The sequence below is a fragment of the Chanodichthys erythropterus genome, chromosome 4 (genome assembly GCF_024489055.1).
Source record: "Chanodichthys erythropterus isolate Z2021 chromosome 4, ASM2448905v1, whole genome shotgun sequence".
In the NCBI taxonomy this organism is placed as follows: Eukaryota; Metazoa; Chordata; class Actinopteri; order Cypriniformes; family Xenocyprididae; genus Chanodichthys; species Chanodichthys erythropterus.
Genome location: NC_090224.1, coordinates 37,121,297 through 37,137,171, shown reverse-complemented (window position 1 = coordinate 37,137,171; position 15,875 = coordinate 37,121,297). Strand labels below are relative to the sequence as shown.

Genomic DNA, 15,875 nt, shown 5'->3' with positions numbered 1-15,875 from the left:
TGTGATATAAGACACTTGAGCCTATGCCTAACGCTTTAGCAGTTATGAGTATTTTCGCAGTTTTGGCCACTGTAGTGCCTCAGTCAGGCCGATCGGGGTGAGCCGTGCTGACGTTATAGATGGTGTGAGTATTACCAACCCTCAAAGTTTCAAGTCTCTATGACTTACGTTTTGGTCTGCCTGATCACTTTAAGGGGAGAATGCTAATCTTTGGAAATTTGAACAATTACAATAGAGTCAAGAGTAAAGTCTATTTCAATATCTTACAGAATCTTTCAGGATAGGTAGGTCTAAAGAGTAAGCATGGCTGACATCTCTACAGGGTCATTAGTGCTTAATGCTTCAGCCACACAGTGACTTAAATAACAATGACCCTGTAATTCAATTAAGCAAATTCCCTCTGGAATGATTCTATATGTAGACATGAAAAGTACATCCTAGAGATTTAGACCTTCTAAAACTGGAAAGTGTTTTTTTAGAAATCATCCTTTTTGTTTGACAAATTAGCCACACATCTTCAACAATCTTCTGTCATTTGAAGGTTAACAAAACTAAATAATTATACAACAGACATATTTAAATTTTAGTCACACTAAATAAGCTTCTCTTTAAACAGACAGTAACATGCAGATGATATATCAGAGATTACTACTTTTCAACACAGCGAATTAACAAAAGCCCGACCTACAGTAAATGTAGTAATATTGTTTTTAGATAACTAATTTTAAAAACCAAAATGATGCATTTTAGCAAATAAGTCATATTTAAAATGGTGAAAGGCACTCCCAAGAAAAGTTACATGACTTTTTCAGGCTTTTTGATTATTTTCTCAAGCCCCCCCCAAAAAAATATAAAAACAAAAAGACCATTTAAGCTTAAATATTTTTATTTCAAGCTGGAATTTAGTACATTCAAGTCACAAGGAATTGATCATATTTAAGTTAACCATTACCATTTGGCCAGCAGAAAATAAACTGCAATGAAGGAACCACATTGCATGTGCATCACTTCACTTTAAAGTTTTGTATGAACAAAACATGACCATATAATCCTTTAGATGTACAATCCATTACATATTGTGGCAAAACATCTAAGGCATGTCTTAATGTGTGCACCTCAATCCTTATAATACACAATATGTGTGATTTTTGGTGTGGTAATGTCAATCCTGTACATCTGCATTTAGTGCACTTAAAAGTAAGTAATACTATGCATAATCTGACTAAGCCCAATGGTGACTTCTGTTATGTGATTTAGCAGGGATAAAAATGTTTTTCTTTTACCTTTTATAATGATCTCCCACAAGTAACCTACAAGTAAATGAGATAATTTATCCACATTACTAAAATGAAAGAAACATTCAGAATCAAATATGAAGCCATATTAAACACTGTCAATTCCATACACATTCATTCTCATGCACTCATACTCCCTGATTTCCCTTACATGTCACCATGATATATGATTGTCCATTTACAGCGTATTTAAATAAAGGGATATTTTAATACATTTGTATAGCAGCACACACATATATGATATATATAAACCTAAATCAGCAGTCATTTATTCCCCATGCATGGCTAAGGCTTACAACCAAGAGTTTCAAATAAATAACTGCAATTAAATATGTTGTTTTGACATAAATTTAATAAAATTCTAAACCATTTTCTTACCATCAAGCTAGAAGAGCTTCCTCTGCTGTTCAAGTTTCACCAGTTCCCTTTTTACAGTACCTGAGCAGTAATTATGTGCATTTGCATATATAATCTGCATATACAATGGAATCATAAGTAAAGTGCATACATTTTTTATATATAAATATTGCATTAAATATATAATCTAAAGGGCCTATAAGAAAAAAAAAAAACTCAATTTAGGTTTAAAGACTTTATAAGGTCTAAGTATAATAGAGAAATAACCTCTCTGGAACCATTTTTACATGCTCAAAAGCATCTTTGGTTCTTTTCTCTGATGTTTAGGAATGATTTTGCCAGTTGGCTTTCAGATGATTTGAACCTTTCTGATTTTTTGTAAGTTCCTCATGAACTTCTTCAAAGGAACCTGGCTGAGATTCCAGGGATGACTTTGTCATCTGCTTTTGCAAGGCATTTTCAGATGATTCCCATTCATTGTCCTTTGAATCATCATTAGTCTCATTTGTCTGGCCCTCCTCTTCTTCTGATGTATCCTCTGTAATATCTGAGAGTTTGCCCTTCTCCTTTGTATTCAACTCTTCGACCTCGTCTTTTTCTCCTGCATCGTCACTCTCATCCTTCTGTGGTTTGCCCTCTGATTCAGAAATCAAATCCACAACTTGGTTGTGTTCCTCTGTTTCAGAGTCTTCTCCATCAGCATCAGCCCCATCCTCAGAGTCTGAGTTGTGCTTTACCAAAACATTAAATGAAGTTTCCCCATCTGGTTCGTCATCTGTTTGTTTAGGCTGTAACACAGGCTGTAAAGCTGCAGCACTGCCATTATGTTCCCCTTCATCTGTCTCCATATCTGGCTCGGTATCATCCTCAGCTTCATCACCAGCTTCAGCTGATTCACCATTGTTGGCCACAAGAACACCTTTATTTGCAATAATCTCCACATCATCATCTTCACATTCATCATCAACACTATCTAGAACAACATCACCATTGTTCTTAGGAGATGTTTCATCCTCAACCACCTCAAGATTAGTCACAACATCAAGACACTCTGTGTCTTCAAGGTTAGAAAGAATGCCTCCCTCCTCTGCTGCTTCACAACTGACAGATTCCTTGTCTTCCTCAGCATCTGATTGACTTTTGTCTGTCTCTTCTCCAGTTCTCTCATGATCAGGTGTTTGCTTTTGCTCTTCCAGTTCTACCTCAGCATTCTTGTCTTCTGCTGTGGCGCCATCTTCAACATTAGATTTCTCTTCAGACATCTCGGCTTCAGTGGTCCCTTCATCTGCTGCATCCTTATCACCTGTATCATTATCTCCTGCAGTTTCAGATTCAGCAGTCTGTCCACCTTCTACAGATTCATTCTCAGCTATCTCACACTCGTTTACAGTGTCATCATTAGCTGTCTCACCTTCTTCTGCAGTTTCATCATCACCTGTATTGCCATTTTCCACAGCTTCAGCATTCTCTCCATCTTCTACAGATTCATTATTAGCAGGTGTCTCATCCTCTCCAGCAGTTTCTGCTTCAGTAGTTTGTCCATCTTCTGAAGTTTTATCTTCAGCTGTTTCACCGTCTTCTGCAGCTTCATCTTCTGCAGCTTCATTTTCAGGTGCCTCATGCTCTTCTGCAGCATTGTCATTTACTGTCTCAACCTCTTCTCCAGTTTCTTCTTCTGAAGTTTGTCTTACAGATTCATTTTCAGCAGTCTCATGCTCTTCTGCAGTGTCATTGTTAACTGTCTCACATTCTTCTCCAGTTTCATTTTCAGCACTTTGTTCATCTTCTGCAGTTTCATTTTCAGCAGTCTCATGCTCTTCTGCAGTGTCATTGTTAACTGTCTCACCTTCTTCTCCAGTTTCATCTTCAGCAGTTTGTCCATCTTCTGCAGTTTCATTTTCCGCAGTCTCATCCTCTTCTGCAGTTTCATTTTCCGCAGTCTCATCCTCTTCTGCAGTTTCATCTTCACCAGTTTCATCTTCAGCAGATTCGTTTTTAGCCATCTCATGTTCTTCTACAGTGTCATCATTAACTGTTTCACCTTCTTCTCCAGTTTCATCTTCAGCAGTTCGTCCATCTTCTGCAGTTTCATTTTCCGCAGTCTCATCCTCTTCTGCAGTTTCATCTTCACCAGTTTCATCTTCAGCAGATTCGTTTTTAGCCATCTCATGTTCTTCTACAGTGTCATCATTAACTGTTTCACCTTCTTCTCCAGTTTCATCTTCAGCAGCTTGTCCATCTTCTGCAGTTTCGTTTTCAACCACCTCATCCTCTTCTGCAGTGTTGTCATTAACTGTCTCACCTTCTTCTCCAGTTTCATCTTCAGCAGTTTCATTTTTAGCCATTTCATGTTCTTCTACAGTGTCATCATTAACTGTTTCACCTTCTTCTCCAGTTTCATCTTCAGCAGCTTGTCCATCTTCTGCAGTTTCGTTTTCAACCACCTCATCCTCTTCTGCAGTGTTGTCATTAACTGTCTCACCTTCTTCTCCAGTTTCATCTTCAGCAGTTTCATTTTCAACCACCTCATCCTCTTCTGCAGTTTCATTTTCAACCACCTCATCCTCTTCTGCGGTTTCATCTTCTGCAGTTTGTCCATCTTCTGCAGTTTCATTTTCAGCAGTCTCATCCTCTTCTGCAGTTTCATCTTCTGCAGTTTGTCCATCTTCTGCAGTTTCATTTTCAGCAGTCTCATCCTCTTCTCCAGTTTCATTTTCAGCAGTCTCATCCTGTTCTGCAGTTTGTCCATCTTTTGCAGTTTCATTTTCAGCAGTCTTATCCTCTTCTCCAGTTTCAACTTCTGCAGTTTGTCCATCTTCTGCAGTTTCATTTTCAGCAGTCTCATCCTGTTCTGCAGTTTGTCCATCTTTTGCAGTTTCATTTTCAGCAGTCTCATCCTCTTCTCCAGTTTCATCTTCTGCAGTTTCATCTTCAGCAGTCTTATCCTCTTCTGCAGTTTCATCTTCTGCAGTTTGTCCATCTTCTGCAGTTTCATCTTCTGCAGTCTCATCCTCTTCTGCAGTGTCATCATTAACTGTCTCACCTTCTTCTCCAGTTTCAACTTCTGCAGTTTGTCCATCTTCTGCAGTTTCATCTTCAGCAGTCTCATCCTCTTCTGCAGTTTCATCTTCAGCAGTCTTATCCTCTTCTGCAGTTTGTCCATCTTCTGCAGTTTCATTTTCAGCAGTCTCATCCTCTTCTGCAGTTTCATTTTCAGCAGTCTCATCCTCCTCTGCAGTGTCATCATTAACTGTCTCACCTTCTTCTCCAGTTTCACCTTCAGTTATTTTATATTCTCTAGCAGTTTCTGCTCCTGGAGTTTGTCCATCTTCTAAAGTTTCATCTTCAGCTGTTTTGGCCTCTTCTACTGTTTCATCCTCAGCTGTCTCACCTTCTTCTGCAGTTTCATTACCAGCTATGTCATCCTCACCAGCTGCTAGTGCTTCAGCAGTCTGCCCGTTCTCTACAGTCTCTTCGCCAGTGGTCTCACCCTCCTCAACAGATTCTCTTTTCGCAGTTTGCTCTTCTTCTGCAGTTTCATCATAAGCTGTTTCGTCCGGCTCTTCTGATTCTTCCTCAGTGTATTCTTCAGTTGCTTCTTCCTTTTTTGTTTCAGCCTGCATTATATCATCAAATTCACATTCATCTTTATCTAATTCATCATTAATCTTAGAACTGCTTGCACTTTCTTTAACAGTCATTAAATCAGAATCAGTCTCATCATTCTCCTCTTGATCTTCATCTTGATCTGCTTCCTTATGTTGTGCTGTCAATGTGTCATCAGACATTTCCCCAAATTCATCCACAGCTTTCCTTAAATGTTTGGATATATTTGATTGTTTCATAGAACCATCTTCTACGTAAGTGCTGGAGGCATTGTCTTCCTCATCACCCTCCTCACTTTCTAGTTTCCCCCCCTCTTTCTCATCCTCCTCTTTGACAGCCTCAAGCCCCACATTTTCTCCCTCCATCTTACTGGGTATAGATTCACTGGCAATCTCCGTGATGTTTTCATTGGTGGGAGATGATTTCTTCATCTGGAGAATCTTTCTCAAATCAAAGTCCATCATCACAGGGGCGGAATTCAGCATTTCCACAGGTAACACATGTTTGGATGCCATTTTCTTTTTCAAGCATGTGTCACAAGGACAATAATCATCATCGCTACGTTGATCACTGAAATCAGTCCCTGTCATTGTGTAATCATCATCACTTTTAGCAGGTTGTGGATCAATTGATTGGTTACGCATCACTTTCAGGCGTCTCCGCCTTTGCTCTGTTTGAACGCTAGATTCACGTGACATTGTCTCTTTTGGTGGTCTTGGTTTTCCAGCTCTGCCTTGAATTTTCCTTAGTTCCCTGTCTATACTCGATTGTATTCGTTTGCGGACTTCTTCTTTCAATTCACTTATCATGGAGTCAAGCTGCTCATTGTCATCCAGATTCCATTGGACTTTGAACTCAGCCATTGCATCAACATAATGTGTCATAAATTGCTTTTCTAATTTGTTCAATAAATTCAGAACCCATATAGGATCAGGGTCTTGAGAAAGCCTTTTTGATAGTTGACCTTTTTGTTGTGTTGGTGCACTGCTTGAACTTGTGTCCTCTTGACGGTCTGATTCAGTTTCCTTATTATTCCCAGAACTCTTGTTTGAAAGAGGTGTTTCATTGAGTTCCCTTGGACTATCATTATTCCTGATAGTCTCGTCAGAGCCTTGGACATCATCTTTTAGCTTCTCTTCAACAGTGTCCTTTGTTTCTGGTGTCCACTGATCTTGACTGGCTATATCTGGAGTGGCTGAATCATATTTTGATACTGGTGTTTCTGAAACTTCCTCTTCCACTGTTTCATCAACTTCCTGTACCTTTGTCAGGGTATCCAGGCCTTCACATTCTGTATTGATTTGGACTTGGGTGCCTTCATTGACACTACTTTTCCCAGAACCTGTTGAGCCACTGTTAACATCTACCCCTGAGGATGACCTGGCTTTGAGTTCCTTGTCCAGATGCTTACTTCTTTCCTCAGATATCTTCTCGCTGTCTTTTGGGTCACAAAGCCAAAGAGACTTAAGCATGCTCATGAGCTCCTGGTATTTTTCTTTGTTACCATCTTCATCACTAGAACCAAAGTCTAACAACTGAAGATTTGCCAAACAATCCAGAAGACCTTGCGCAGATGTACTGAGCTTACGTCCATATACAGAAGACACCTCTGGTAAGCTGTTGCATCTGTCGAGTTTGGGGCTTAGCAAGACTTTCATAACCAGAACTGAGGAATTAAACATCTTCGGTTCGTCCCCCCTCTGAGAGTGATCACCCTCAGCAACTTCAGGAGATTTTTTGTCAATAGCTCCCTCTGCCTTCATCACATGAGCATCTTCCATCTCATGTTGTGTTTCAAGCTTGGTCACATCATGTCGCAAAGTTTCCTGCTCATTTTCTTTTCCAGAAGGCACATGTGATGTGCAGTGTGGCTCTATTGAATCAAAGTTGTCATGGAATTCATCGCCTAAATCACACAAGGCAGTGTCTGATGGGATTTTCCTCAGCCATTCATTTACCACCTCAGTTGGAGAGGCATTTGGCAGGCAGGAAGGACTCAGCTCAGATATGTCTTCATCCATCTTGTGGCAAGAAGAGTCACTACCAATCCTTTTCCTACATTTGCTACTTTTTTCACTCTTAATGTCACTGACATTTGTATCAGACTTACATGATTGAGCTTTTTCTGCTGCTGTATTCAAATGGTAAGTATGTTCTTCTCTTGGGTCTGGAGCAGGAACGGTCTGTGATAACATGCTATCATTGGAGCCGGCGAGTAAAATAACAGGTTTTTTGGATTTTTTGGGAGATTTTGGTGGGATAGGACTGAGTTGGTTTCCTGAGGTAACAGATAAAGTCGCAGAATGACACCTGGGCGTAGTTTTAAGATCATTCTTTTGACTATTTACTTTCAAATGAGATGATGAACTGGATAAATTACTCTTTGGTCTTTCAGTCATTTCTGCAGTATCTCCCTCTTTAGTTTTAGATTTCTCAGAGTCTGAGATTGGTGAGGCACTTGAAATTAGTATTTTCTGTTTTGTAGAACTGCATTTTGAACAGACACTTTGAGATTTATGGGTAACATCTGGACTTTCAGTTTTCTCTTGACCTGTGTTTTCAGTGTGTACAGACATACCAGAAGCTTTGCTAGATGGACGTATCTCTTCATTTGGAGAGCTCTGCCTCACTGAACCAGTGGCAGATGGTTGACTATCCGATGAAGTATTTAAATGCTTTGTTTTTGAGGATTTATTGCTTGCAACATCATCTCTGTCCTGGATTGTTTCTCTAGGAAATGTAGAGCTGCAATGAGAGCATGTGGACTTAGATTTACTAGAGACATTTGACTTAGATGATGCAAAACTTTTAGGTCTTTCCTCTGGGGTCTGTGTTGTTTCACTTGTCATTTGAACTGGAGATTTTGATAAACACTGGTCAGATCTATCACATATTTCAGTCTTCGATGAAGCAGATGCTCTTGAGTTCATTGAAACAGCGCCTTCATCTATTCCCTCAACATCATCAGTTTCATGGTCTTCAACTATCCCAATAGATACTGAGGTACTTGTTGGTGTTAAAACTCTTTCAGAGGCGGAACAAATTGAGCTGATTTTGGACTTTGCTGACTTTTTAGAGAGAGGACTTGCAGGTAATTCTTCATGTTCAGAGTCTTTTTCAGATGATGCCATTTGACTTGATGACTTGTTTATTGCACCACAAGAATATTTATTTGAGTTCTCCCCTTGAGATACTTTTGATCGATCAGACACAGGACTCTCACCTCTATTCAATTCCATATCTACAATGTTTGTGGCTGCATCAACCTGACCCTCAGAAACCTTAGACTTCCTGGATCTTGTAGATACGTTTGACTTAACTGACAATTTGCTTGGTGATCTGTTTGCTTTTTTATCCACACCTGCTTTAGATACTTCAGACTCTGCAGATGCATTAGACACCACACTTGGCGATCTTCTGTCAGGCTCTTCAGCTTCTGAGAGGAGGGACTTTGCAGAAGCATTTGATTTGGTAGGCACAACACTTGATTTAACAGTGGCAGTTGTAGATGGAGTTGACTTTACTGACAAAGAGCTTGTTGTTCTTTCTACCACTTTATTTGCTTCTTCATCCTCCTTAGCTGTTCTTTCTGAATGTTTTGATTTCTCAGATGCACAAGATTTTGCAGACATTGCACTTGATGATCGAACATCTCCTGTATCTGTGTTACCAGTTTCTTTAGGAGTAACTCCTGAAATATTTGACCTCTTAGATCTTGCAGATGTTTTAGACATAGCTGATGCTGAACTTGGTGCTCTCTGCTGTATATTTTTAATTAGCTCAGAATCTTCTGACTTGTTTGATCTTGCAGAAAGATTAGAAATAGAGGACAAAGCACTTTCTGTTCTCGCTTCCTTTTGTATATCTTCATTAACAGGGTCTTCTAGACCAGATCTTCCAGAGACATCAGATTTCAATGACCTCGAACTTGGTGCCCTCTTATCTGGTTCATCTCTTTCTGAAATTTTCGATGTTCTGGATCTTACAGAAGATTTCGATTTTGCAGACACTGCACTTGGAGCCCTTTCTTGGATTTCTCCCTCATTTGAGATCTCATTTTCATCAGGTATGGCTTCAGACATTATTGAAATGGCACTTGGAGGTCTACCTTGTTCCTCTGTATGCTTTGACTTATTGGATCTTACTGAATTTCTGGATTTAGTAACACTTGGTGCTTTCACTTCACTTTCTTCATCATCAGGCTCTTCATCATCATATCTCTCTTCTTCTTGGTCTTTTGCATCAGGCTCTTCTGCGTATATTTCCGCAACTTTTGATGCTTTGGATTTTGCAGAGATACTGGTTTTGGTAGAAATATCAGATCTTCCCGACATAGCACTTGGCACTCGGTCCCCTTTTTCCTCGTTATCAATACTGACATCTGTTGCAGCAGCATTTGACTTTTTTGACTTTGCAGAAATGTTTGACTTTGCAGACAAAGCACTTGAAGCTCTCTCTTCTTCTTGGTCTTTTGCATCAGGCTCTTCTGCGTGTATTTCTGCAACTTTTGATGCTTTGGATTTTGAAGAAACACTGGTTTTGGAAGAAATATCAGATCTTCCTGACATAGCACTTGGCACTCTGTCCCCTTTTTCCTCGTTATCAGTATTAACATCTGTTGCAGCAGCATTTGACTTTTTTGCCTTTGCAGAAACGTTTGACTTTGCAGACAAAGCACTTGAAGCTCTCTCTTCTTGGTCTTTTGCATCAGGCTCTTCTGCATGTATTTCTGCAACTTTTGATGCTTTGGATTTTGCAGAGATACTGGTGTTGGTAGAAATATCAGATCTTCCTGACATAGCACTTGGCACTCTGTCCTCTTTTTCCTCGTTATCAGTATTGACATCTGTTGCAGAAGCATTTGACTTTTTTGACTTTGCAGAAATGTTTGACTTTGCAGACAAAGCACTTGAAGCTCTCTCTTCTTCTTGGTCTTTTGCATCAACAAGCTCATCAGTTAAAACATCTGAAATTCTGGACTTATTGGATCTCGTTGAAATGCTCGATCTTGCTGACAGCGCACTCTGAGATCGTTCCTCTGTTTGATGTTCTGCTCCTCGAGGCAAAGCAGATGGCACATTTAAATTATTAGACTTTTTCAGTCTTTCAGAAGCATTGGATTTAGATGACATGGCACTCAGAGCCCGTTCCTCTGCAACTTCAACTCCATCAGACTGATTGGATTCTTCCATTTCATCTCTTGTTTCTGAGGCCGTTGTTTTCACAGATCTTGCAGATATGTTAGATTTAGAGGACAGCACACTTGCAGATCTCAAATCATCTCTATTTTCAGCCACAATATCTGCTGCCATATCAGATACTTTGGATTTCTTGGATTTAGAAGAGCTATTGGATTTTGCAGACAATGCACTTGGTGCTCTTTCCTCTATGTCTGGTGATTTTTCTGTGCTTTTGCAGGTTTCTTCAGGTTCTGTTCTGCATTCATTAGATGTTTCAGAGTAATGTGATGCTGCATAATCTTCAGATAATCCATCATCATCTCCTGCCACTTCTGACATTTTGGACCCTTTAGATCTTACAGAAACATTTGATTTAACTGATATTGCACTTGATGCTCTTTCCTCCAGTTGCTCTCCATTTGACAGATTAGATTTTTTTGACAATGTGGAAACTTCAGATTTGACAGACAAAGCACTGGAGGCTCTGTTTTCTGTCTCCTCCTTCTCCAACTTGGACTTATTTGATTTCAATGAGGCATTTGATTTGATTGACATGACACTAGGAGATCGTTCCTTCATTTCTTCTCCTAATCCTGGTGTTGGTGTTGTCTTGGATTTCCTCGCTCGTGCAGATGAAGTAGACTTTACAGAAATAGTGCTTGATGCTCTTTCCTGAACATCCTCTTTTTCCTGTATTTCACCTTGGTCTGCCTCTGAAATTTTGGATGTTCTGGATCTTTTAGAGATATTTGATACTGATGACACAGAGCTTGGCGATCTTTCCCCTGGTAACTCCACTTGAGTAGCTGCTTCAGCTTCAGAAGTACTCAGTGAATTTAAACATTCCCCTCCTTCTTGATGAGAAGCTACTTCTGAAATGTCAGACTTAGATTTTTGTGAAACATTTGATATAATAGAAATGCTACTGGGAGCTCTGTCTTGCTCATGATCCTCAAGCTCGCTCAGATCAATTGACATTTCAGATCTAGCAGAAATCTTTGATTTCATCGAAATGGAGCTGTGAACTCTCTCCTCTGTTTGATTATCATTTGTCAGCTCTTCAATCCCAGACTTGTTTGATGTGCCAGATTTAACACTTGATGCTTTCTCTTCTATTCTCTCCTCAGATGCCCAATCAGGTGCAGACTGTGGCTCTTGAAACTGACTAGATTTAGCTGAAATATTTGATTTGGATGACACAGCACTTACAGGCCTCTCCTCAACACTGTCCTGTGAAATATCAAGCTCATCAAAACAATTTTCTGACAGTCTGGATCTCACAGATGTATTTGATTTAACAGACATGGCACTTGATGTTCTTACTTCAGAATTTTGTTCCACAGAGATTTCAGTTTTTCTTGATTTGTCAGATCTATTAGACTTTGTTGACATGGCACTGTGTGCTCTTCCAAGCTGTTCAAGTACTTCTGAAACATTTGTTTTATTTGATTTTCCAGAGATATTGGATTTTATGGAGAGAGCACTTGAGGATCGCTCCTCTATTATTTCATCATTTACTTCTGGAGCATTTTCATAAGGGGCCGATAACTCGGACTTTGTAGACATTTTCGATTTGGCTGACATTGCACTTAGTGCCCTTTCTTCTGTTTCAGTATCTTGCACATCAATGTCTTCTAGTTGATCATTTGATTCAGAGGCCCCTGGAGTCACTACGTCCTTTGAGACTTCTTCATCACCTACTTCTGGACTGGCAATCTTTCTGGACGTCTTAGACTGTCTTGAAGATGAAGCTTTGCTTGGTGGCCTTGGTGATAAACGCACTGGAGATTTACAGGGTGTAACAGAACATGGGTTTGGTTCAGCATCTTCCTGTTGGCCACGGGATGCTCTCGAGATACTCAGAGGGAGGTCGACATCTTCATCATCTTGATCCTCCTTCAGTGATGCTAAAATTTGGGAAGAACAGCTCACGACGGATACAGACCTCTCATCTTCCTCTTCTGGCTGAGTGATCTGAACACTTAATTGATCTTTGAGGAGGTTAGAGGATATGACATCAGGCCTGTTCTCGTCATTATCAGATGCGTGAGTGTTCTCACACTTGTCTTCTATAGCACTTGTGCTCTTTGTTTTAGGGGACACTGAGCGCACTTCACTTCGACTGCAGCAATGGTTGATGGTACACTGTTCAATCATGGTGTCGCCCTGCTGCCCGATGGTCTGTTGAATGCAAGTTGCCTTTTCCACTACATGCTCCGTGTACTCTTCACTGGACATAGTGCGCATGCTGTCAGTAGATGCCTTTTTGCACACTATTCTCCGTGAGGATGCACTTGAGCTTGAGGATCTGATGCGTCTTACAGATTTTTGACTGGGAGGTACAGGATTCTTCCAGATGTCGTACTCTTGGCAGTGAGCGCAGCAGTGCTGACAATGTGGTTCTTCGAAATGTCTTTGGTAACATTTGGTGCTGTTAGTCTCTGCTTCAGCAGCAGAGAGAGAGTCGGCCTCTGAGCAGCTCTCTGCACTGCCATGAGAGAGTGAACAAGCATCATCAGGTACGATATGGGAATCATTAAAAGAGCTCTTTGACTTCTTGACTTCTGTGGACCAGTGCAATGTCTCGTTGTGCAATAGCCGAAAGCGCACTTTCATCTCCATTGACAGGCTTCCATCTTGGTTGACCAGAACTCGCTTTTCAATGTCATCATCCATCATGTTTTCTCTTGTATGAGGACAGTCGCCTCTGTGCCCAGGAGGTAGTGAGTTAAGTCCATTTGGAAACAACTTTTCAGATGAGATGGACAGTCTTGCTGATCTGTTGCTTGAATCGCACCTTGGGTGGATGACGCTTCTCTTGGTTTCTAGTCCAAAGTTGACTACAAGTAAGAAAGTAACCACAGTAAATAAGTATAAGAATAAATATTAAACAATATGAAGTTATAATGTAATGAACGTAAAAAGGGGCACAAATGCAAAATTGCAAAAAAAAAAAATAATTCTTTTCATAATCATTGGTAACGATGGTCCACTTTAGACATTCTACTAACTACAAGTAACTTTGCAACTACATGTCAACTAGCAGTCATTATAGTATAAGTAGGCTGTCTGCTTAATATCTGCTAACACTTTATTTTGATGTTCCCCAACAGACATTCTACTGACTATAAGTGACTGCAAATACATGTCAACTTATTCTAGTAACCCTAACCTAACAGTCTACTAATAATCTAATGAGAGTTAGGTGACATGTAGTTGACAAGTTACTTAGTAAAATGTCTAAAGTGTCTATCCAAATTAATTATAACCTCATCATCATTTTTTCTTTATTATTAAGTCTTAAAGGGTTAGTTCACCCAAAAATATTACTCACTCTCATGCCGTTCCACACACGTAAGACCTTCGTTAATCTTCAGAACACAAATTAAGATATTGTAGTTGAAATCCGATGGCTCAGTGAGGCCTCCATAGCCAGCAATGACATTTCCTCTCTCAAGATCCATTAATGTACTAAAATCATATTTAAATCAGTTCATGTGAGCACAGTGGTTCAATATTAATATTATAAAGCGACGGGAATATTTTTGGTGCGCCAAAAAAACTAAATAACGACTCATTTAGTGATGACCGATTTCAAAACACTGCTTCAGGAAGCTTCAGAGCATTATGATTCAGTGTGTCGAATCAGCAGTTCGGAACGCCAAAGTCACGTGATTTCAGCAGTTTGGCGGTTTGACATGCGATCCGAATCATCGATTCGACTCAAAACATTCATAACGCTCCAAAGCTTCCTGAAGCAGTGTTTTGAAATCGGCCATCACTAAATAAGTTGTTATTTTGTTTTTTTTGGCACACCAAAAATATTCTCGTCACTTTATAATATTAATATTGAACCACTGTACTCACATGAACTGATTTAAATATGTTTTTAGTACATTACTGGATCGTGAGAGAGGAAATGTCATTGCTGGCTATGAAGGCCTCACTGAGCCATCGGATTTCAAAAATATCTTAATTTGTGTTCTGAAGATTAACGAAGGTCTTACGGGTGTGGAACGACATGAGGGTGATTAATAAATGACATTATTTTCATTTTTGGGTGAACTAACCCTTTAAGTAATGTAGTAAAGTTATTAAGTAATAATACTGAAAATTAACCTTTACATCATAGAAATAAATTATATTTTAAAGTATAATAAAATAGAAAAACATTATTTTAAATTTTAATAATATTTTACAATATGATTCTTATGTTTACACAATTTTTCTTCAAGTAAATGTATGTTGTTTTAAGGATGTTTAGATATTTTTTACTGTGAAGTAATAGAAAAACTAATGATTAATGATAAAGAAAACGTCTTTTTGCAGAGTGACCTACCATTTTTCTTGGCCTCCTTTTCATCACTGCAGACACTAGAGCGTGACTTTACGTTCAGCCTCGGAAGTTTGTCGTAAGAGTTCTTCCTGAAGCTGTCCAAAAGCAGTGGGTGAAAAGGCTCACGTCCGACACAGACCAGAATGCTCGGGCACTGCAGGAGACTGTGCACACTGTCAATCTGAAAAACATGCAACGTTAGAGAGACTGTGCTGCTGACTGATTACTACATGATGGACTCAAATTGATTGAGATCAGCAATATCTGGCTGAAATTAAATCAGCAGGGATTTTAACAACTGCCAAGTTCTGAAGAGGAAATGTGCTATGATGGATTAAAGCCATACCAATTAAAGGTTAATGACCATGGGAAGTCAAACCATCTGGTGTATACATTTTCCCACACTAATTTTTAATCATGAAAACAGTGATCTGAAAATGTGTGTGATCTATTAGGCAGGGTGTTTTCGGTGCACGAGTCAGTACCCATGGGTCAGCACAAATAACAAGCGTACAAACAAATAGGTCATAGGCCAATCAAAAAGGCTTCATCCTTAATTAAAAAACTATTGTGGCTACTTCAATATTTCTTTAAAAAAATAAAAAATCAGCAAATCAGTATCAAAAGGTTCATCTGAGGTCAATTCATTACAGTTGAAATCTCAAATATAGGGGATGTTAAAAAAGAAAGAATTATTGTTATGTTAAGACAGTTTAAGATATTTTTTCCCCTTTTTTTGGAAAAGGAATACTGTGGTGCTTGTCCAAATAACCTTTTTAATTGTAGTAATGCAACAACATGATGTTGAACTAGGTTTAAAACTCATGAAATCAGAATGCATGTGTATAAATAGAGAAAAAGTACACACATCAACATCACACATCACTCTTTTACACAATACTAACTTTAAGCTAAATCTGCATGCTCTGCAGTTTTAGATCTTCAAAACTGTTCAATTTTGCAGTGGATTTGAAGATAATTAATTGGAACTGTTGAGGATGCGAGTATCTCAAACTGTATGTTTTCATGGCATTGACCTGCTTCTGCTGGTTCAAAATAGCTCTGATTTGAGCAAGATTAATAGTTATTCTCTGGATGCTG

At 39.2% G+C, this 15,875-nt stretch overlaps 1 protein-coding gene across 1 annotated transcript in view; it reads right to left on the bottom strand.

The window, feature by feature from the left end:
• Positions 1-987: 987 nt before the first annotated feature.
• Positions 988-15,875, bottom strand: part of rp1l1b (rp1 like 1b) — a 40,341-nt gene continuing 25,453 nt past the window's right edge. Inside the window, exons 4-5 of the mRNA XM_067382915.1 lie at positions 14,778-14,955; positions 988-13,278 (exon numbers count right to left, since the gene is read on the bottom strand). Coding sequence (XP_067239016.1) covers positions 1,976-13,278; positions 14,778-14,955 — 11,481 coding nt within the window. The 3' untranslated portion in view covers positions 988-1,975. The remainder of the gene's footprint in view (positions 13,279-14,777; positions 14,956-15,875) is intronic.